Here is a 22640-nt window from a genome sequence, read left to right as displayed (position 1 = left end):
ACTCCCAGGTTTACTGCCGTTTCCTGATTAAATTATTGTGGAGGGAGGTTGCAAATCCACAAACCTCATGCATCCCAGCATGACAAATTCCTTAGAATAGAAAGGCTTCAGTTTCCTTCTAGGGAAGGAAAGAAATCATTGGTCTACAAAATTGAAAGGGTGGAGCTGTTTAGCATTCCTGAGCACCTGATTAATCAGCATGGAGAATACCCCTAGGAAAGCAGAAATACCAGTTTAAATCGAATCACTTATCACCCTAGAATTCTCTGCAATTCTTTGCTGAGATTACAGTGGCAAGAGAAGGACCATGCTAGAGAGAAACTCCACCTGTTTCCGAATTAACTGACCTCTATAAAGACCTTTCCAATTGTAATTGGAATTGGAATTTACAAATGCAATGAAATACATACATTTGTGAATATAAGTAGTCTTTGACTTACAACAGTTCATTTCATGACCATTCAAAGTTACAGTGGCACTGGAAAAAAGGGATTTATGACTATTTTTCTCATCCCAGCATCCCCATGGTCACGTGATTTATATTTGCCTGCTTGACAACTGACTCACATTTATGACACTGCAGTGTACCAGAGCAATATAATCCCCTTTTTGCAACCTTATGACAAGCAAAGTCAATGGGGGAAGCCAGATTCACTTAACAACCATGTTACTAAGTTAACTGCAGTGGTTCACAATGATTGTTGCAAGAAAGGCACAAAAAAGGCACCAAACTCATTTAACAACTCTGTTGCTGATTTAAGAACTGCAGTGATTCACTTAACAAATATGGTGAGAAAAGTTGTAAAATGAGGCAAAACTCGCTTAACAAATTTCTCACTGAACAACTTAAGTTTTGGGTTCAATTGTGGTTATAAATTGAGGATTACCTGTAATGTTCAGAAATTCCAACTATTTCTGATGACTCTGGAGAAGGGGATTGTGCTACATTAAACTGATCACTACAGAATCAGTTGAAATATTTGTTTTGTTAAGGGGGCAGTCTTGGAAAGGGATTGTCCCAAAGGTGTCACTGCTTTCCCCCCCCTTTTCTATAGATTAGGGGTCTCCAACCTTGGCAACTTTAAGGCACATGGACTTCACCTCCCGAAATCCCACAGCCAGCATGGCTAGCTGAGGAATAATGGGAGTTGAAGTCACAAGTCTTAAAGTTGCCAAGGTTGGACACCCCTGCCATACATGATACAGAGCTTCAAAAACCCCTAAAGTATTAACTTGTAAATCATAAGTTAAGAATCAAAACCTGATAATTTATACAAACCACAGTTAGCTAGTTGGTAATAAGCGCAAGAGTAAATATAGCTTATCAGCCCAAAGCAAACAAATCACATTACAGTACAAGTAAATGTATAAAATCAGATGATGTATAATAGAAGGAAACTTTTTGCCCTGACCGCTAAAGCCTGCTTCGACATCTCCAGATGGCCTCGTGGTGTAAATAGATCAAGGTTAGAATAAACACTGCTTTAACTACAGGTATAGGGTAGGTTTTGTTCATTTAGCTGGTCTTGCTACTTATGCAAAAGCTGCTAAAATTGTGTGTAATGTAACTGGATGTATTAGTATGATGACTGAATTGGATCTTGACTCTCTCTAGTGCTGGCCGCTCTTTCTCATCATTGTCATCATGTATTCTCCTGGAGCAGAGTTCATACCTGTAAGGGTCATAGATCAAGAACAGGTAAGTGGACAATACTGGAAGAAGCGAGGATACCATTTAAGGGCCAAACTGTAGGTGACAGGAATAGAACCCAGCACGGGTTTTCTAATCTATATCCTTTTTCAAAGATTTATTTTCAAAAGAGCTGCAAGCCCATTGGTTCCTATTTTGATCACCGTAAAACCATCAAAAGAAAATGATGAGGAAAGCTTTTGAGCTTCTTCAAAAGACAAACTTGTTGTATTGTGCTGTTTTTAATAAAGTGCTGAGAAAGAAACAGTAACAAACTAGAGTTCCGCAGTATCGGTTTACTGTTTGTCCAGTTTGAATCATAGCTTCATTGACAACTGTGCCTTTCACATATACAGGTGAAACTCGAAAAATTAGAATATCGTGCAAAAGTTCATTTATTTCAGTAATGCAACTTAAAAGGGGAAACTAATATATGAGATAGACTCATTACATGCAAAGCAAGATAGTTCAAGCCGTGATTTGTCATAATTGTGATGATTATGGCATAAAGCTCATGAAAACCCCAAATCCACAATCTCAGAAAATTAGAATATTGTGAAAAGGTGCAATATTCTAGGCTCAAAGTGTCCCACTCTAATCAGCTAATTAAGCCATAACACCTGCAAAGGGTTCCTGAGCCTTTAAATGGTCTCTCAGTCTGGTTCAGTAGGAATCTCAATCATGGGGAAGACTGCTGACCTGACAGTTGTGCAGAAAACCATCATTGACACCCTCCATAAGGAGGGAAAGCCTTAAAAGGTAATTGCAAAAGAAGTTGGATGTCCCAAAGTGCTGTATCAAAGCACATTAATAGAAAGTTATGTGGAAGGGAAAAGTGTGGAAGAAAAAGGTGCACAAGCAGCAGGGATGACCGCAGCCTGGAGAGGATTGTCAGGAAAAGGCCATTCAAAAGTGTGGGGGACTTTCACAAGGATTGGACTGAGGCTGGAGTCAGTGCATCAAGAGCCACCACACACAGACGGATCCTGGACAATGTCGTATTCCTCTTGTCAAGCCACTCCTGAACAATAAACAACGTCAGAAGCGTCTTACCTGGGCTAAAGAAAAACAGACCTGGTCTGTTGCTCAGTGGCCCAAAGTCCTCTTTTCTGATGAGAGCAACTTTTGCATCTCATTTGGAAACCAAGGACCCAGAGTCTGGAGGAAGAATGGAGAGGCACACACTGCAAGATGCTTGAAGTCCAGTGTGAAGTTTCCACAGTCTGTGTTGATTTGGGGAGCCATGTCATCTGTTGGTGTTGGTCCACTATGCTTCATTAAGTCCAGGGACAACACAGCCATCTACCAGGAGATTTTGGAACACTTCATGCTTCCTTCCGCAGACGAGCTTTATAGGGATGCTGACTTCATTTTCCAGCAGGACTTGGCACCTGCCCACACTGCCAAAAGCACCAAAACCTGGTTCAATGGCCGTGGGATTACTGTGCTTGATTGGCCAGCAAACTCACCTGACCTGAACCCCATAATCTATGGGGCATTGCCAAGAGAAAGATAAGAGACATGAGACTGAACAATGCAGAAGAGCTGAAGACCGCTATTGAAGCATCCTGGTCTTCCATAACACCTTAGCAGTGCCACAGGCTGATAGCTTCCATGCCACGCCGCATTGAGGCAGTAATTGCTGCAAAAGGGGCCCAAACCAAGTACTGAGTACATATGCATGCTTATATTTTTCAGAGGTCCGATATTGTTCTATGCACACTCCTTGTTTTATTGATTCATGTAATATTCTAATTTTCTGAGATTGTGGATTTGGGGTTTTCATGAGCTGTACGTCATAATCATCACAATTATGACAAATCACAGCTTGAACTATCTTGCTTTGCATGTAATGAGTCTATCTCATATATTAGTTTCCCCTTTTAAGTTGCATTACTGAAATAAATGAACTTTTGCACGATATTCTAATTTTTCGAGTTTCACCTGTATGTGATCTCTACTGCAATTCAGCAATCTAGAACTCTTCTGGGATCCAGCAAGATGGTGACTGTATGGTATCTTATTTCTTAGTGTGCCTTCCAAAAGTTCGCTGGTCTGCCATTAATCAGTTCTACTTATGAGTGGGTTTCATCTATCTATGATTTTGCCAAGCAGTCTCATCCAGCTATCCAAACAGTCCTTGAGATGGCAGAGACGGGTGTGAAGAATATTGCAAGCAGTGCAGAACCTCTTCTCGACATGTTTGAACCTCAACGTAAGTAATTGGTTATAAATTATAGGCCCATTCCAAACTAGAACACTATTCTTTGGCATGCCAGGTTTATTTTTTGGGCTTGGTTTTTTAATGTATGGAGTTTGAGATGCTGTAAGCCAGAGGTCCCTAACCTTTTGGGCACCAGGGACCAGTTCTGTGGAGAGAGGCTTTTCCGCGGACCAGAGACGGTGTGGTTTTGTGTGCTGCCTGCATCCCTCAGATGGGGCTTTGCTTGTTTGTGCAGACTGGTTGCTGGCATGCTGCGGCCAGGTACTGGTCCACAGCCTGGGGGTTGGGAACCTCTGCTATAAGCCATTGAGTAGACTCGCAGGGGTGTCAAACTCAATTTCATTGAGGGCCGCATCAGCATTGTGGTTGCCCTCAGGGGGCCGGGTGGGTATGGCCAGGGTGGGCGTGGCCTACTGGGTGGTTCTGGCTAGAGTGTGTATGGCCTACTGGGTGGGCGTGGCCAGCTCTACATAGTTTGCATCAAGGGTGCCTATGGGGGCCCGGGCAGGAGTGGGACAGATCTGAGGGTCTCTGGCAGAAGGAGGGTCTCTGGGCCAGGGACAAGGCATTGGGGGCCGTTCCCTCACTGTTTCCAGGATGGCTTCGCGGGCCAAATGAAACCACTTCGCGGGCCGGATCCGGCCCCCAGGCCTTGTGTTTGACATGTCTGGAGTAGAGAATAGGAGACTAATAGTCCAACAGCAACTGGGGATCCTGAAAAGACTTTGATTCCAAAGGTTCGTTAGGGCAAGCCTAGGAAGCTAATCTGAGTTCTTAATTTTATTTTTTCAAACTTAATACACACTATCTTATTTAAACCAGAGTTTTGCCTTCTCTGCAGCCAGAGTACTTCCTCTTTAGGAGTCAATTCATTGAAGTGTGGAGATTGTGACCAGCAGGCTTGCAACAGTAACCACAAATGTACTGACTGTTTGGCATATCACACTAATTTAAGATGTGGTTTGCTTATTCATGGTTCAACATGGATCTATGAATCAACTGGTACAGATAGTCCTACTTACGACGACAACGGAGCCCAAAATTTATGTTGTTAAGTGAGAAATTTGTTGAGTTTTGCCCCATTTTACGAATTTTTTTTGCCACATTTGTTAAGTGGCTTACTGCAGTTATTAAATTAGTAACACAGTTGTTAAGTGAATCTGGTTTCCCCATTGACTTTGCATGTCAAAAGGTTGCAAAAGGTAATCACATGACCCCAAAACACTGCAACGGTCATAAATGTGAATCAGTTGTAAGCATCCAAATGTAAATCATGTGATCAGGGGGATGCTGCAATGGTAATAAGTTTGACAAATGGTCATAATAAGTCACTTTTTTCAGTGATATTGTAACTTTGAACAGTCACTAAGCGAACTGTTGTAAGCCAAGGACTACCTGTAATTTATTCAGTAAGCCATGATTAGGTAAGCCATGCCATGATGTGTCTGGAACCAGTCACTGATCTGCTTTTCCATATCTTCTTCCAAGAGTATTCCACTTCTACTTCCAACAAATACCTGAGCAGCAAAATAACTGAGTTGAATTAGCATTATGTCTATGTGTATTCTTGCAATTTATCTAGAAATTCAAGAGAAATCAAAGCTTTTTTCTTACGTTTTCTCTACTTTCTACTATCTGGAATTAAAGTTTTCTTGAACTGCTCAGCAAATTGTCCAAAGAATAATTTTTTGGTTCCAGTTTGAGCCGGGTTTGCACAAAAACAGATCAGTGTGTTTGTGCTGAGTTGTGATACTTGAAGGGCATGGATATGCATATGTATTGGTTCTAGTGTGGGATTTTGGCAAAGGTGATACTGTCCATCCTTGTGTCTATTAGCTTTGCCTTCTTTGTTTGTACTAAGTATTTGGGCAGCAGGTTTGGGGAAGTGTGAACGAATGGGTTATTCGGTTAATTATGCTTGCCCAAGTAATTGGTTTTACTGTTTATCATTATTGAGCAAACTTAGCACCAGATCTTTGTGAAAATATGCCTATTTGATTGCAACATAGTTTCTGGTCTTGGTCAATTATTTGAGTGTGTGTGTGTGTGTGGGGGAGAATTTTCTATGATTATTACTAATTAGTAAAATTCTTCCTATGTGTACGTTTTGCAATTTAACTCAAAATCCAAGAGAAATCAGCTTTTCCTACATTGAGCTCTCTACTTCCTGGAATTAAAAGTTCTCTTGAACTGCTTACCATATGAATTAGGTTCAAGATCTTTCACTGAAGTTATGGTGAGTTATCTCCTTTAGGAAAGAATTGAAGTGTTAAATAGCGGGTTCTTTGGCACAGGAATGAAGAGGAGGTAGCTGAGCACAGGGAAACTCATATTTTATTTTGTGCAGAATCTGTACTGAGCAAATGGCTGCAACCAGCCGCAATATATAGTTTAGCCCCTAGGCAGCAGCCAATAGGTTTGAAGCAACCATTGCCGCCTAGGGATAGCCAATTGTAGCGCTGGAGACTTATAGTCTGGGTTGCTGGAGAGCTGTTAGCTGCTCCAGCAACCCACGTGGTATTACTATGAGCCCAGTACATAACAGAAGTATATGAGGTTATAGGTTGCTCTCTAAATGAGGGTGCTAGAATTTTTATCATGTTGTATTCTATTTCTTCTACTTTATCCTGCATGGAATGAAAAGCAAGAACTCTCTAAATAAAATTTAAAATACGTTTTGCCATTTTGCAAATTTTTTGATGAGCCATCAAGTTTTGCAAAATGCAACAAGGGAGGCAACACAATTCTGTACAAGACATCTTTTTAGAAGTTTTTCTTCCAAGACTGATATTTCTAAATGTAAACTATGATATTAAGATAATCTAGTTTATTTCCTTCACTCTAAGAGAATTTAGGGAGAGTTCTTTAAAATGTAAACGGACAAGTTACATGGTATAACAGAAAACTTGTAAGTTACATGGTAACTTACTTGTAAGTTACATGGTATAACAGAAAACTTGCATTTATGTTATGCTGCCTTGCTGTGGGGAAAGAATGAAGAAAGAAAAATCCGAAAGAAAGAAGGCTGAACCTTAAAATTATCCATTTTCTAGTCAAGGGAGACATGTATCTTTTCTAATGCAGTTAGGGGTCAAAAAGCTATAAAGGCAAAGCTCCATTTTAAAAGATCAAAGATCAATGGCTTCAAAGTAAGCACATTCAGATGGTATGCATGGAGGAAGAGGTGCACATGGCTCTTATCTTTTGATTTGCAATTTATGTCCATTTATAGGACTCTGAATTTCCTACCACCTAAATGAGTACATAACAATGTAATCTCACCTTCATGTCATCACTTTCCTTTGTATCATTGTGCTGCAGCATAAAACAATATAGGCTTTTCATATTGCTAAGTAGCAATAAAACCCAAATACAAGTAACATCCAGTTGTTGAATGTAACCAGGAATCTTTTAAGTAATCAAACCTTTCTTTAACCTTTGCTATTTTACAGTTGCTATTGCAAATATGGCTGGCTGTAGGAATATTGACAGGCTACAGTACCAATTTTCTGTTCTGCAACAGACAGTGGATGAGGTAATCACTTGAACTTATTTTCCATAATATATTATCAATCCGTGTAGATTCATTGTAAGCAACATATGGTATTTTAGATTTTACTGAATTACAACGCCTAACATCCCTAGGACAGGTAATGTGAAGGATGCAGAACATTGTACTTCAGTAAGACTTGGAAGATCACAAATTGTCTCTCTACTGTGGTGAGAACAAGAGGTAGATGATCAGCTTCATAGGCATGGATTTCAGACACAGCTGTTATCAACAGGTGCTGTAAGAGCCATGAAATGCCAACCAATCTTTTCTTCCCATGGGAGAAAAAAAGGACATTTCTCCTTTAAATACTTTGTCTTCCAAAGTTTTAGACTAGCAGGACTCTTCCAACAAGCATTTTATCGTACTCTTGGTGCTTTAAAAAACAATGCAAAACAGCCCCTCATGTCTAGTAGGGTCTATTGTTGTACTAGCCCAGTGATGGTGTGAATCGTTTGGGCTTGGCGTGTCAAAATTTTGGAAAATGATTAACTTTTTTATTTTATATACTCACATTTCTGAATTACCCATCTCCCTCAGAGAGAGACTCGTGTGTTTCACACACACGAGAAACAATTTTTTACATATTAATTTTGGGAAAAATACAGTCCAATCATGTGTGATGTTCAGAATCTGCCATATATGCTGGTGTTCTTCTGTTGACAGGCCCCTGTGGCCTACCTGAGGCAACTCTGGATCACACAAGGCCTTCATTCTTTTTTTTTTTTGGGTAGGTTTTGTAAAATGCTCTTCTGTGACTTCTGAAAACTGCCTGATTCTTGCATGACTTTTAGAGCCTCCACAGGCTCTGCAAGAGCATGGCCCCCTCATGCAACCTCCGGAGGCTGCATGACAACACACCCCATTCTTACGCAGCTTCGAAGGCCTCTGAAAATTGCATGAGAACAGCGTGTGCTTTTGAGAATAGTTGTTGGGTGTTGCTGAGCACTGGTGTATTACCCAAAACATGTCATCTTTAACATGCACTTCATAGGTTCACCATCACCATACTACTCTATTAGCATGGTAATTGAGCTCTAGATTTATAAACCATTTGACAGGATTTGGGGGCATTTGCATATATTGCATATTGTTTCATTTCTTACCCTGGGCCATTTCTCAGTAGTCTTAGAACATATTAATTAATCTATTTTTGTGCACAGGTAGTCCTTGACTTCACACTATTTATTTAGTGACCATTTAAAGTTACAGTGACACTGAAAAAAGTAGCTTGGGGCTAGTTTTCACACTTGTGAGGGTTGCGAAATCCCCATGGTCACATGATCAAAATTTGAGTGCTTTGGCAGCTAGCATGTATTTATGACAATTGCTCTGTCCAGAGGGTCATGTCACACACACACACACACACACACACACACACACACACACACACACACACTTGTAACCTTCCTAGCTGACTTCTGACAAAGTTGGGGTGGGGGAACCAGATTCCATTAACAACTGCATGATTCACTTAACAATTGCAGTGATTCGCTTAACAACTATGGCCAAAAAAGTCATAAAATGGGACAAAACTCACTTAACTATCTTGCTTAGCAATAGGAATTTGAGGTTGGTTGTAGGTGGAGGGCTACCTGTATATTTGTTGTTGTTTTTAAGAAAGGTAGCAAATACAATCTAAATTGGATTCAAGAACAACATATAACTCAAATTTTTATAGAAGCGTGTATGCGTTTGTGCTTAATTCTGTGTTGATTTTTATCATTCTTCACTGATATTTTCTGTTTTTGAATTTTTGCCTGCAGATCGTTGGATCCATTTATGCTAAAATAAACGAAGCAAATATTGTGGATACTATGCTAGAGATTAGCGTTGAAGTTGCCATGGACACTATGGAAGTGACATTGTGTTCAGCGAGGAGTGCTGTGAACACTGTGAGGGAAATCAGTGTGTCACAGATGATGGCCAGCAGTGTTGACAAGATGATATTCACATCAGACAGCTTACTAGAGTACTTTCTTCCAATGACGGATGAGGAATTACGTAAGAATATGCAGTTCCCTCTCTTGATTATCCATGCTCTGATGAGTTTTACCTCTACATTTATTGACTTATTTTATTTCTACAGTTATCTATCTCAGCTCTGGATGACATACAGCTGTGGATGGCATACAATTCTAAAACTATAAAATAATTTTTTTTAAAAAAAGTCCAAAAATAAATGCTGAGATAGTTAGCCAACTAACAGTATTTATTCGTTCAGTTTCAATACTTTTTCCTTTGATTAAAGTTTAAAACATCTGAAAGGCATTAGCTAGGAAAAATGTAGACCAAGAATACACTATACCTGGCCTAATAAAATATTAGTATAAAATAAAGTATAAAATATTAAAAATATTTTATAAGCATCAGGAAGTATAACAAACTAGATATGTTATAAGCATCAGGAATATAACAAACTAGATATTTTTAAAAATCATAGAATCTAATATTTTCTAGCTCATTTTTCTTAAAATTGAGAGCTTTTAATCCTAATAGGGTAAATCCTTTGCCTAAACAGTTCCTGTTAGTCAGTGAGTATCCTAAACCAGAAAGAGATTTGGTTGGTTTTGACCCAGCTGATATAGGAAGCCAGCAATTGTGGCTTATTCAACAAACCATAATTAATCATCCATGACTTAATCCAAGCCCATTGTGTGTGATTCTAGCCAATGTAGAGGAACTGAATTATCTTATCTAGGATAAAGCTGCTTATACAGATAGTCCTTGACTTACGACCACAATTGAGCCCAAAATTTATGTTGCTAAGTGAGAAAGTTATTGAGTTTTGCCCTACTTTACAATTTTTCTTACCACAGTTATTAAGTGAATCATTGCAGTTAAGTTAGTAACTCCATTGTTAAGTGAATCTGGGTTCTCTATTGACTTTTGCTTGTCAGAAGGTCACAAAAGGGGATCACATGTCCCCGGGACACTGCAACGGTCATAAATATGAGTCAGTTGCCAACCATCTGAATTTTGATCATGTGACCATGGGGATGCTGCAATGGTCATAAATGTGAAAAACGGTCATAAATTCCTTTTTTTTAGCACCATTATAACATTGAATGGTCACCAAATGAACTGTTGTAAGTTGAGGACTACCAGTATTGCATCTCCAGCAAAAAATAGATCTTTTCCCAAAGGATATGCAGTCTAGAGCAGGGGTCTTCAAATTCAGCCCTTTTATGACTCATGCACTTCAACTCCCAGAATTCTTCAACCAGGCATGCTGACTGAGGAATTCTGGGAGTTGAAGTCCATGAGTCATAAAAGGGCCAAGTTTGAAGACCCCTGCTGTAGAGCATTGACAGAAAATAGAATAGACAGAGGAGAAGATGCAAATTTGCAAGAGAAGCTGGGTGCTCTCAGTCAGTTGTATAAAAACCAACCAGGAAAGCTAGACACATGGATAAATGCACTTAATTGCAGAATAGAAAAATAAAGTATTCTAAGAATCAGATCCAGGTAGCCAATCCATGTGCTCCTGATCAGAAACAATTTTATTTTAAAAAAAAATTAGGTCACATTTTAGCAAACAAAACTATTGGGAGTTGCAGATTCAACCAGTCTTAAACAGTTCAAGGCCATAACAGGTTGGTGTAAGGTTACCCAAAATGAAATGCTTTACTCCACTCTGACTCTCTTGGAAGAAATGTTTCTCAACCTCAGCAACTTTTAAGATGAGTGGACTTCAATTCACAGAATTCCCCAGCCAACATACTGGCTGGGGAATTCTGGGAGTTGGAGTCCAGATATCTGAAATTTGCCAAGATTGAGAAACACTGCCCTAAAGTGTGGTAAATGGCTGGTGCAAATCAATTTATCGAATGATCAAATTTCTGTACCTACCCATGTCCACCAAACGGGTTGTACTTTAACATCTTGCACTCTGCCAGGATTTGATTCACAAAACCTAACTGAAGAGTTTCACATAACCTACAGGCCCTGGATCTTGTTTTTACATGCCACGAAGGTTGGGTTCACGCAACATGCCAGCACTAAAAATCTAACATAACTTAGTGCAGGGGCAGTGAAAAAGAGTCTTTTGGACCAAAACTGGTCCCTTTTTGTAGTTCCTCTCCAAATGGTAGTACATATCCTAAAATAGCCCCCTCACTCCCCCAATTAAATATTGTAACAATGGGGGAGAGGGATGGAAGTCTTTTTTTTTTAGTTATACATAAGTGTAGCCCAGATTTCCCCAAAGCTTAATCAAGGAGGATTTATTTGAGGAATTAGGTGTCTACTAGCTAAGATTTCTCAGAAACTTAATTGTGAGGAATTTATTTGAGAAATAAAGTGACTACTGATAATATTAGTTCAGGTGTTGTGAATGGGGATCCCTTTTGATCTTGTTGGGTTTTTTTTAGTTGCCATTGCATCCTTGGACCATCCTAAAGGCTCTGGAGCAGCCTGTCTTGAAATGCAGGAAGAAGAGCCAAGTTACTACACACGCCTGGGTTCCTTGTCAACCAAGCTCTGTAGTCGAGCTTACTATCATTCTCTGGCCAAGTTGCGAATGATCAAACTGGGTGCGCAGCAGGCCTTGTTCCAACTTGAACAGATCTTTTACTTGGTAAGAAACTCAGTCATTCCCTGTTATGTTTGGGAAATAAAAGAAAGGATGACTAACTGAACCTTGGAGGAGAAGCAGCATCCTTGTTGGAACATGTAAGATGCTGAATGGTCTCTTTAGCACAGCGGTCTTCAAACTTGGCATGCTGTCTGAGGAATTCTGGGAGTTGAAGTCCACAAGTCATAAAAGGGCCACGTTTGAAGACCCCTTCTTTAGCAAAAAGTCCATGTAGCTGAACCCAGGCAGACTGATTCAGACATGGACTGGAGCCAGAAAACCTTCTATAGAGTAACTTGCAGGTTGACAGGGCTGTCAGTGGAGAAGTTGACATGTAACGTACATAGCAAAATTCGTAAAAGATATTTGAGTACATATCAAAATTTCCAGGATTGGGAAACAGGGACCTATATTATCCATTAACCAGATTCAGAATGCGTTAGGTTGTGTCTATATTTTATTAAGGGGGAAAAACATTAACATTTTCTTATATTCTAGCAAATCTTCTAATCTTTTGTACACAGATGTTTCCTTCTTGACTTCATGGGGGTTCAGGCTTCTCATTTGTAAATAAAACCCTGCTACCTTCCCCAATTTGATGCCTTCCAGATGTGCTAGAGGGCAGTTGTAGAGCATCATCTCCATTTGGCATGGCTATTTTGGATATGAAGCAAGAAAATACATCTTTATGATTACAGAAATGCACTTTGATTATTGAAAGAGTCCTCCTGTTGAGTAAGAAGTCATGCAACAATGTAGTGCAATCACTTAAAGTATGCTCTGTTCCTAAGTGAGCGTAACAGAGTACTCACCTGGAAGGATTAGTGGCAAATCCAGGCAGGTGACTTTTTAAGTTTAAGTTAAGTTTATTAAATTTTTATACCGCCCTTCTCCCGAAGGACTTAGGGCGGAGAACAGGGCATATAAATAGAAAATACAAAAGTTAAAAAGGATTAAATTATTGCCCGAATTAAAACAATCAAGGTATAAAAAACATTTAAAAACCCTAGAATTCCCCCATCAGGCCAGGCCAGCTTGTTCGAATAGATGGGTCTTTAACCCATCTATTCTTAATCTTTTTGATTAAGAAAGCAGTGTTGAAAATGAGTTCAGTATTGCTTGTTAATCTAACTGCAGCATAATTGGCTGCTTGGAACACCTCATACAATCTTAGTATATTTTAATGCTCCGAGTTCTGTCTAGGAATAGGCAAGAGCAGAGGTGTCAAACTCAATTTCACTGAGGGCCGCACCAGCATTGCGGTTGCCCTCAGGGGACCGGGTGGGTGTGGCCTGGGTGGGTGTGGCCTACTGGGTGGGCGTGGCTAAAGTGCGTATGGCCTACTGGGTGGGCATGGCCAGCTCTACATCGTTCGCATCAAGGGTGCCTATGGGGGCCTGGGCAGGAGTGGGACAGATCTGAGGGTCTCTGGCAGAAGGAGGGTCTCTGGGCCAGGGCCAAGGCAGTGGGGGCCTTTCCCTCACTGTTTCCAGGATGGCTTCACGGGCCGCATGAAACCACTTCACGGGCCAGATCCGGCCCCCGGGCCTTCTGTTTGACATGTCTGGGCAAGAGTATTGTTAGAAACTTGAAGGACTCTTTCAAAAATAGTTATCCAGCTTTTTTAATCTGGCCATGTCTTGGGAGATAATGAATGATATGGTGTAGGATACTTGCAAGACACCAAGTTGGAACTGTTTTAGTGCATTTCACTACTGCAGAGAAAAATAGGCACAATTCAATTCTAAGAGACCTTCTAAGTCAGGAGTGTCAAACTGCCGGCCCGTGGGCCGGATGCGTCATCGGGAAACTGTGTCCACCCCATTGCTGGCAAGGGAGAAAACGCTCTGATACATCGTACAACGTCACGAGTTTGACATGTCTGTTCTAAGTAAATCTCTGACCCCAGGACAGATGGCAGTCTCCCAATTTACATTTGCAATCCACATGGCCCTGGAATGAGTCTGGACATATCATACCTTTTCTTTGGGGTGATTTATGAGGCTTGAGGAATTAAATGAACATCCAAGCCTGGAAAAGATTTAAATATTTTCTCTCACTGGAGGGATTTTAAAGGGCAAGATGGATGCTTTAAACATCTGCAGGGATTGAGGTTCTAAACTGTTTCTTTAATCCTCTGCCCAATTGCAAAAAAGACCCCCCCTCCCCCCAAAAAATATTCACTACATCTACTTTGTTCATTTTAAGAGGACCACTAGCAATGCCCTCTGAGGTTCCCCGGCCAAAATGATCCTTGCTTATTAATGCTAATGTCAAAGGCTGCAGCAGTTCTGTAATGAAGAAAAATACCCAGCTGATTGTGCACTTTGGTTCCTTTTTCTTTTGTCTGTTATATTTTCTTTTCTTTTTTTTTAAAGCCTTCATTAAGTTTCTTCACCATCCACTCTTCCGTTATGTGAATATGTAAGTCCTGGGTATACAATCTCTGGGCATACAAGGTAATGTAATCCATGTAGGCCTTAACTTACAACCACCAGTAGGACCAGAATTTCTGTAAGCTAAATAAGGTGATTTGTTAAGTGAATCCCTCCTGATTTTACAATTTCTTTTTTTTTGCCATGGTTGTTAAGAGAATCCCTGCAGTTGTTAAGTGAATCACATGATCATTAAGCAAATCTGGCTTTCCCCCATTGAATCTGCTTGCAAGAAGCTGGCTAGGAAACTTGCAAATGGCAAACATCTGGCCTGGGTGCTGCAGCCATCATAGGTAGATATCAATTGCCAGGTGATTGAATTTGGATCACATGATTGTGGGGATGCTGCAATAGTTGCAAGTGTGAGAGCCAGCTGTTGGTCCCTTTTTTTCCCAGTGCTGTTGTAATTTTAAATGGTCACTGAATGGTTGTAGGTCAAGGATTGCCTGCACTCCTTGAATAAACTTGATGGAAGTTCCTTAAGACATTGTTCTGGATAACTGTTTGAAGAGGATCTGAGTAGGGAAGGAAAAGCAATATCACTTAGACTTATATACCACTTCATGATGCTTTACAGCCCCCTCTAAACAGTTTACGGAGTCAGCATATTGCCCCCCCAACAATCTGGGTCCTCATTTTACTGACCTCGGAAGGATGGAAGGCTGAGTCAACCTTGAGCCGGTGAGGACCGAACTCCTGGCAATGGGCAGAGTCAGCCTACAATACTGCATTCTAACTACTGCACCACCATGGGTCTGGCCTGTAAGCCAAAGCTGTAGCTACGGTGCCAAACAGAACACTAGGCTTGTAGCACATGACTTCCCCCTCCCCTTGTTTTGCTTTATTGTAGATAAAATATACCAAGGAGCAATTGGACTACAAAGTTCACAAAGGTCAAGAAAAAGTGTACCAAATGTGGAAGGAGTGGTACAAAGGTCAACCTAAGCAGAGCAGTGAAGCAATTCAGGCAGAGGTAGGTATCTCAGCATGATGATGCTTTGTCTTTTGAAGGTACAAGAAAATAGGGAAGGGCCGTCGTTCAGTGAAGATGCAAATATTATTTTGTGCTTGATGTTCCACAGTCCACCCCTTGTATCTCCAAGAGACCCATTGCTAATTGTATAAAAACAAACACTAAGCGTGATGAGCCAATATCTTATCCCTCTATTAAACAAATTCCTATATTGCATTTCCCAAAGCAATCCTTTGGCCTCTTTGCCATAGCACTGAACCAGCAGAAAACTGCTGTGTCCACTGCCAGGCTCTATTGCCCCTCTCCTAACTTGCTACTAAAGATTGCATTTCCTACCCCCATGTTACCTAGTAGTGGCAATGCCCCCCCACACACACCATATTAATTTATGATTAACAATGTTTTTGATAGATGGCTGAGCCAACTTCCCCTCTTTATCTGTTGGCTCTTCCAGCTGGAAAATCAACTACCCTGTCAGGACCCACCCCAAACCACATCTTAGGAAGACAAAAACTCTTGGAGCCAAATCTTAGTCCAAAAGAAATCTTTACTATGACATGCTTGGTTGTAGGAATACAAGACAGGACTTAATATTGTTCTACAAACTAAACCGTTATAAAGAGTTCCCGGTTCAACCCCCCCTTAACCCCATTTGGTCAGTCCCCCATCATTTACCTCGTATCATCCTTCTCATGGGAAAAAGGAACTTAGGAACTTTTATGTTTATTGCTCTCTTCCGTGACACAAGCCAGATGCTCCTACCCTAACCCCCCCTTCTGTTCCCCCAGTTCAAAAGGCTTCTCTTTTCCTTTGAAATGCCTAATACAGGCTCAATACATATCCGTTCCCTCCTCCTTGGGAGATGGCAGGATCCATGGAATAATGTTTTAAACATACATTTATGAATATGATATAAATGGATTCTGACATACCCAAGCTATGAGAAAGGCAGGAGACTGGCAAGAAAGGCCTGTAGCTGTTAAATCAGATCTTACAGAGATACGGGGGCTTTGGAAGAGTCATCTGCTCTCTTGACTTGCCATCTTCTCCCAGCCCTGCCACTGATCCCCACTTGAGAGAAGGGGAGGAAAGGAGGAGAATTGGCTTAAAGAGCCAAGAGGAGTGACTTCCAGTGCACCACACAGCCTTCTGGAACTTGGTTTCTGTTGAGCTGTTTCAAAGACAAGATGGAGATTGGCCTAGAGACCTGATGAGTAGAGGCTGGGGGTCCCATTTGAAACTCTGCTTCCTAAATCAGAGGACAATGTCCAGAGGATAGAGGAGGGGGTATTTGCCTACACAGTGGTCAATAGAGGTTGGACTGATCCCATGACCTAGGTCAGGGGTAGGTAACCTTGGCTCTTTTATGACTCGTGAACTTCAACTCCATGCTGGCTCAGGAATTCTAGGAGCTGAAGTCCACGAGTCATAAAAGAGCCAAGGTTGCCTACCCCTGACTTAGGGAATCATTTGATTATGACATCAAGACAATGGTCAGTGATATGAGCCCCATTACATTCTTGGCAAAATGTGTTGAGATAAGAGGAGAAACACACTTGTAACACAGGAATAGCTTAAGGCTATAATGGGCTGGAATCAGAGGGAAGCAAGGTAGAGAACATAGCAGAAAAAGTGATTGTTGAGGGTATCTTTGCTTCAGTTAGATGCAAATAAGGATTTGGTCATGATCATGAACCATATAAACTTCCTGGAATTAGTCATAGTTATTTGACTCATGTCTCATGCTAAGCCATGCTTCTAACCATTATTCAACAATCCAGGATGTCACTTATAAACTATGGTTTATCAGCTATCATGGATCTCTCCCAGGGTCACATTTTGTGAAGTGGGCAGCTATAAATTTATTAAATAAATAAATAGGTTTGTAAAACATACATATGAATTATTAGTCTATGGAGGCTTACAACATTAGTAATTCAGTCATTATGCCTTAACAATGGTTTGTGGCCTGGCATACTGGGTAAACCTAGCCAATTATGATTTATTCAATCAAAAAATTATTAAACAGTCTAAACCTCTAGTTGTGGTGAGTGACCCAGATTGAATCCTGCAACATTATTAAGCTATGGCAAATTTATACCCAGCACCAGAAGAAAAAAAATGGTATGTTTCTCAGGCTATATGAAAAAGCTCAGACAAAACGCTGGATCAAAGACCCTTTACAGAAGATACACACAGGGCTTTTTTTTTCATAGAACGCTCAGAACGGCATTCCGGCACCTTTTTTTGCAAAAAAAAACAAACCATCCCTCTATTGGCTTTCCTAAGCCTATTGCAGAACTAGGCAATCTTGACTCTTGTTTATGACTCATCAGTTCCCAGAATTCCTGAGCCAGCCATGCTGTGGGGAAAGGGAGAGGTTTCCAAGCTGAGCCATGCTGGCTCAGGAATTCTGGCAGTTGAAGTCCTTGAGTCATAAAAGAGCCAAGGTTGCCTATCCCTGCACTAGAGGAGGACATTAAAATTATTTACAGGGTTACTTCTTTAAGAACTAAACTTTTAGAATCTAAACAGCTAACTTATAAAAGCCAACAGGAAAGAACCTCACATTTTTCATCTGCTTCTGTCTTTTGGAAGGTAAAATTAGATAACAAAATAATCTATTTCCTATGTTAACATCTCTGCAATGAAATCAATTAAAGGTAACAGGAAAGAAATGAGAAATATTTTTCTCAATGTAATATGTCTAATTTAGCTGATGCTAGAAAAAAAATAGTATCTTTTGTACATACTCCATTACAACTAAACCACTTTAAACAATTCTTAAGAGTGAAATATTCTTAATTTGGACTTTACTTTTACTGTTTGGACTGCTGTGCGTTTTGAAAAATAGATTATTTAGAATCTAGTTATGTTGCACTTCAGTCTTTAAATAATTAACCTAGTATATACATAACAATATATGATGTTTTCCATGGTGAGCTTAACATCAATAACATTTATTAAAAAGGCTAAAATAATTTCTGGTGGTATTATCTGTACATTAAAATTTTGTTTAGTCACAATCTTTCACTTTTCACATTCTGGACAAGCAGTGGTCATGTATTCTAGCAAAAGAAGTTACATATGTGCATAAGCGTAGTCAGTAGCATATGCCTTTTTAAAAATATCAAACAGGCAAAGAAACAAAAAAAAGTCCAAAATATCTGTATTACATCCAGAAATGCCAACTTTGCAACCAATATTTCTCATCCATAACTATGGTACCCTAAGGATACCTGCATTTATGCAAATGCTTTTCTGGGATCAGTAATCCAACAGGGATTGCTTTTTCCTTCCAGTAACATATACGGTACCTAAAACCAGTTTATTGCATTTGGCAATTGTACTTAAAAATAAATCTCATTGTCAACCAATATAATTCATTTAATTTGAAATCAAGTGAAAAATTGATTTAAATTATTTTATTAAAACAAATTAATGGCAATTCTTTTATAAGAAGCTGCCTCAAACAAAATGAGTTTGACATACCTGCTCTAGATGGATGAATGCTCCAAAATAAATTCTAGACCAGGCCTGTACATGCAGCCTAAAAGTAATAAAATCACCACCACTGCCCTAAAAGTTATGTTGCCTAGTGCCTCCATGGCTTACCATGACCACGAGCTCCAACACTGTAGATGCTCCTCTAGTCACCAAATCATTGATTAGCCCACCAGCATTTCTTTGCAGACCACAAAGATTTTTAATTTATCAGTGTGGGCCTTTTCCTTCTACGAGTTGCACAGATCTCTTCTAGATTTTCCTCTTGCCTTTCTGAGTTAACTCCTTGGTCTGTCATTGAGCAAGAATTGACTTTGTAGGGAAGCATATTATCATTTGATGTATATTTAACATATGTTCTACCTTTATTTACCGATTATATAATATTTGTATGCAATCCACATGGCGAGGTTTGGGGCAACTTACAATAGAAAAAGATATAATTTTAAAATCATAAGATTAAAACATAAAAGCAGGGCTTTTTCTCTCATAGAACGCTCAGAATGGCGTTTCGGCACCTTTTTTTGCACACACACACACACAAAAGCTTTTGCACAAGCTATGCTACTTCCTCTATTGGCTTTCGAAAGCCTATAGGAATTGCTGCTGAGTGCGCCAAAAGTCCTGGCCGGCAAACGTTGCACCGGCAAGTTATCTGCAGTGAAGGTGAGTAGGCAAGAACTTTGCATCCCTCCCTGCTGTCCAACTACATCTCAACTAGGTAAGTAAGAGAGGACAAGGAGTGGGAGATGGGTTCTGCAGAGTCCATGTGCACTCCTTCCTTGTGCTCACCCGTGTCAGCCAGGCTGGTGGCATACCTGGTGCTGGACCTGCGCCACCATCGCCTCGCCCTGCACGCCTAAGTGGCCGCCCTGCATTGCCTGGCCTGCATGGCCTCCACCGCCCACCTCGCGTAGCCTTGCCATATAGAGTGAGCCCCTCTGCTCCCACAGCACCAGCTGTGCCGGCTCCGGTCCCAGGGGGCAGCCTGCCGCCAACACCCCTTGCACCCATGATCGCAGCAGCGCCCCCGCCCCCCCACCTCCTGTGCCCACCAAGATGACAGTTCTGGCACCTTTTTTTTTTTTTGAAAAAACACCGGATACACACAATAGTAGGAAGAAGAAAGTGGGGGGGGGGACATTTGAATTCTGCCGCCTGGCATGTATTGTATGGCTGAAATCAGGGGAACAGCAATAAACAATGGTGTTTCCATGCATAAACCAAAATATTCAATTGTCCTGAGTCTCTCTCTCTCTCTCTCTCTCTCTCTCTCTCTCTCTCTCTCTCTCTCTCTCTCTCTCTCTCTCTCTCTCTCTTTCCTTCTTTCCCCCTTCAGAAAATCTCATAGATGAACATCTATGATGTTCAATTAACAATATTTTTTTGGTTTCATAATAGATGGAATCCCATGCTCTAGCCACATCCTACAGTGTTGCACAGAAGATGCAAGAGGTCTGCCAGAAAATCTTAACTAACGTGCAAAGCCTTCCTGAACATCTTAAGCAAAAAATCCAACAGGCTGAGTGTGATTTAAAAGAGCTACAAGCCGTCCTCTCTAATACCACATGTTTCCAGGATCTTCCCAGTTGCTTCCTGTTAGAGACCCCAGAGAAGATTAACAAGGCCAGGAAGGCTGTGCATGAAGTTATGGAATATATAGCTAAAAACACTAGTCTGTCATGGATAGATGGACCCTTTTGTCCTGTTCAATCTTCAGCAGAGGAATCCCTGAAATGGAAACATGCATAACATATGTTAGTTCTTTACTGTTAATAATATTGACAACTGGTGTCTTCATCAGAGGCATTTATAAAAATTGCTTGGACAAGACTTAGGCGGCAGGGCCCCTTAGAGAAGGAGAGAAATTAATAAATGGATTGACCTGTTTAAAGTAATTATTAACCACTTCCATAATATGCATGACTCTTTTAATATTAAAGTAGTTGTAAGAGTATTTTATGTTGACTACTAGTCAAATACTCAACTGTATAAGAATTTTAATTGCTATAGGTTTTAATATGTAAGAGACATCTGCACATTTTGTTTATACAAATAAAATTGCAATTAAACAGCTGTGATGTGACAATTAGCACAGACATGTCAAACTTGCAATGTCGTGTGACATCACACGACGTATCAGAACTTTTTCCCCACTGCCAGCAATGGAGTGAGCGCGGTTTCCTCTTGATTTGTCTGACCTGCGGGCCAGCAGTTTGACACCCATGATGTAGCATGTCCTAAGTAGAAGCTTGAAGTAGGTGGTTCTAGAATTCAAAAAATCTTGATAACTGAGTTGATCTTTGGGTAATTTCCTGGTTTATTTGACTGGGATAACACTAGAATTGAAAATCACATACAGAAATATAGGTACAATTAGATTAAATAACCTTTATTGTCATTTTTTACTGTGGGCATCCTGGCACACATTAAAAATGAAATTGTTGCCTGCTCTCAAAAGTGTACACATACATAACACACATATAAACCTATATACATACACACCTACACCCTTACATATAATTACATATAAATATTAATCACTGTCCATCTTGAAAACATAACAGAAGGAGGAGGTTTTAGAGTTCACAAGGTTGATACTGTATGGAACAAAACTGTGACTGAACCAGGATATTCTGCTTTGGATACCACAAAGCCTCCTTCCAGAAGGTAACAAGGAAAACAGATCGTGAAGAAGATGTGTAGTGTCCCAGGCAATCCTGCGAACCCTGCTCAAACAACACTTATATGCTGTGTCTTGGATAGAACAGAGTGAACTGCCAATAATGTTTTCTGTCATCCTCACTACTCTGCACCGTCTTCCTGTCTGATGTGGTAATACTTCCAAACCAGACTAATGCAATAACACAGAATACTCTCCAGTCAACCCTTTATGGAAAGTGGTAAGGATAAGGGAAGGAAGATGTACTTTTCTCATGTGTTGCAGAAAATGCAGGCACTGCTGTGCCCACTTCACCGGTGTCTCACTGGTGAGCGACCAAGCCAGCTGCACACTCAGAAATTTGATGCTGCTAACCATGTCTGCAGGTGAATCAATACACAGTGTGGCTGTGCCTGCCTTTTCTGAAATGAATGAACCTTCATTGTCAAAGTACAACCATGTATACATTGAGATTGGCTGAGCCTCCCTTTGTGCCCCCACCCCAACTCACAGTGACAACAAACCATCTTATTACACCATGTGAGCTAATTGCACAACACACTGGCCTCACAAGTCAATCATGCATAAAGTTTATAAAATTATTTCCCTTCAAGAGCCTAACAGCCCATGGATAAAAGCTGTTCTTCAGCCTGTTGGTACAGCTGGCTATACTCCTATATCTCCTACCTGATGGTAGGAGAGTAAAGAGATACCGACCAGGGTGTGAGTTGTCCCTGAGAATTTTCCTCACTCTTCCAAGGCAGCAAGCCTTGGTGATGTCATCCAGTGGTGTCAGGGGACAGCCCACAATGTCTTGTGCTGTGCTCACCACCCTCTGTAATACTTTCCTATCCGTGGCTGTCAGACCAGCATACCAAACCACAATACAGTACGAGAGGACGCTGTCTATAGTAGACTGGTAAAAGAGGGTCATTAGCCATTGTTCTACCCTGTTCTTCCACAAGACCCTGAGGAAGTGAAGTTTGTTGGGCCTTTCTGGCCACCTGGGTTGTATTAACTTTCCAG

The 22640-nt window shown here is 40.6% G+C and overlaps 1 protein-coding gene across 1 annotated transcript; it reads left to right on the top strand.

Moving 5' to 3' along the window:
* Positions 1-1645: 1645 nt before the first annotated feature.
* Positions 1646-21018, top strand: LOC310634938 (perilipin-3-like; the record flags this gene model as incomplete). The annotated part of the gene is made up of 7 exons (XM_083353474.1): positions 1646-1699; positions 3722-3905; positions 7367-7449; positions 9231-9468; positions 11838-12043; positions 15326-15448; positions 20354-21018. The coding sequence occupies 7 exons, from the start codon at positions 1646-1648 to the stop codon at positions 20702-20704; spliced, it is 1239 nt and encodes a 412-aa protein (XP_083209600.1). The 3' UTR covers positions 20705-21018.
* Between the last annotated feature and the right edge of the window lie 1622 nt (positions 21019-22640).

The sequence above is a fragment of the Vipera ursinii genome (assembly GCF_947247035.1).
Source record: "Vipera ursinii genome assembly, chromosome: 2".
Classification (NCBI taxonomy): Eukaryota; Metazoa; Chordata; class Lepidosauria; order Squamata; family Viperidae; genus Vipera; species Vipera ursinii.
This window is presented reverse-complemented; position numbering and strand designations above follow the sequence as displayed.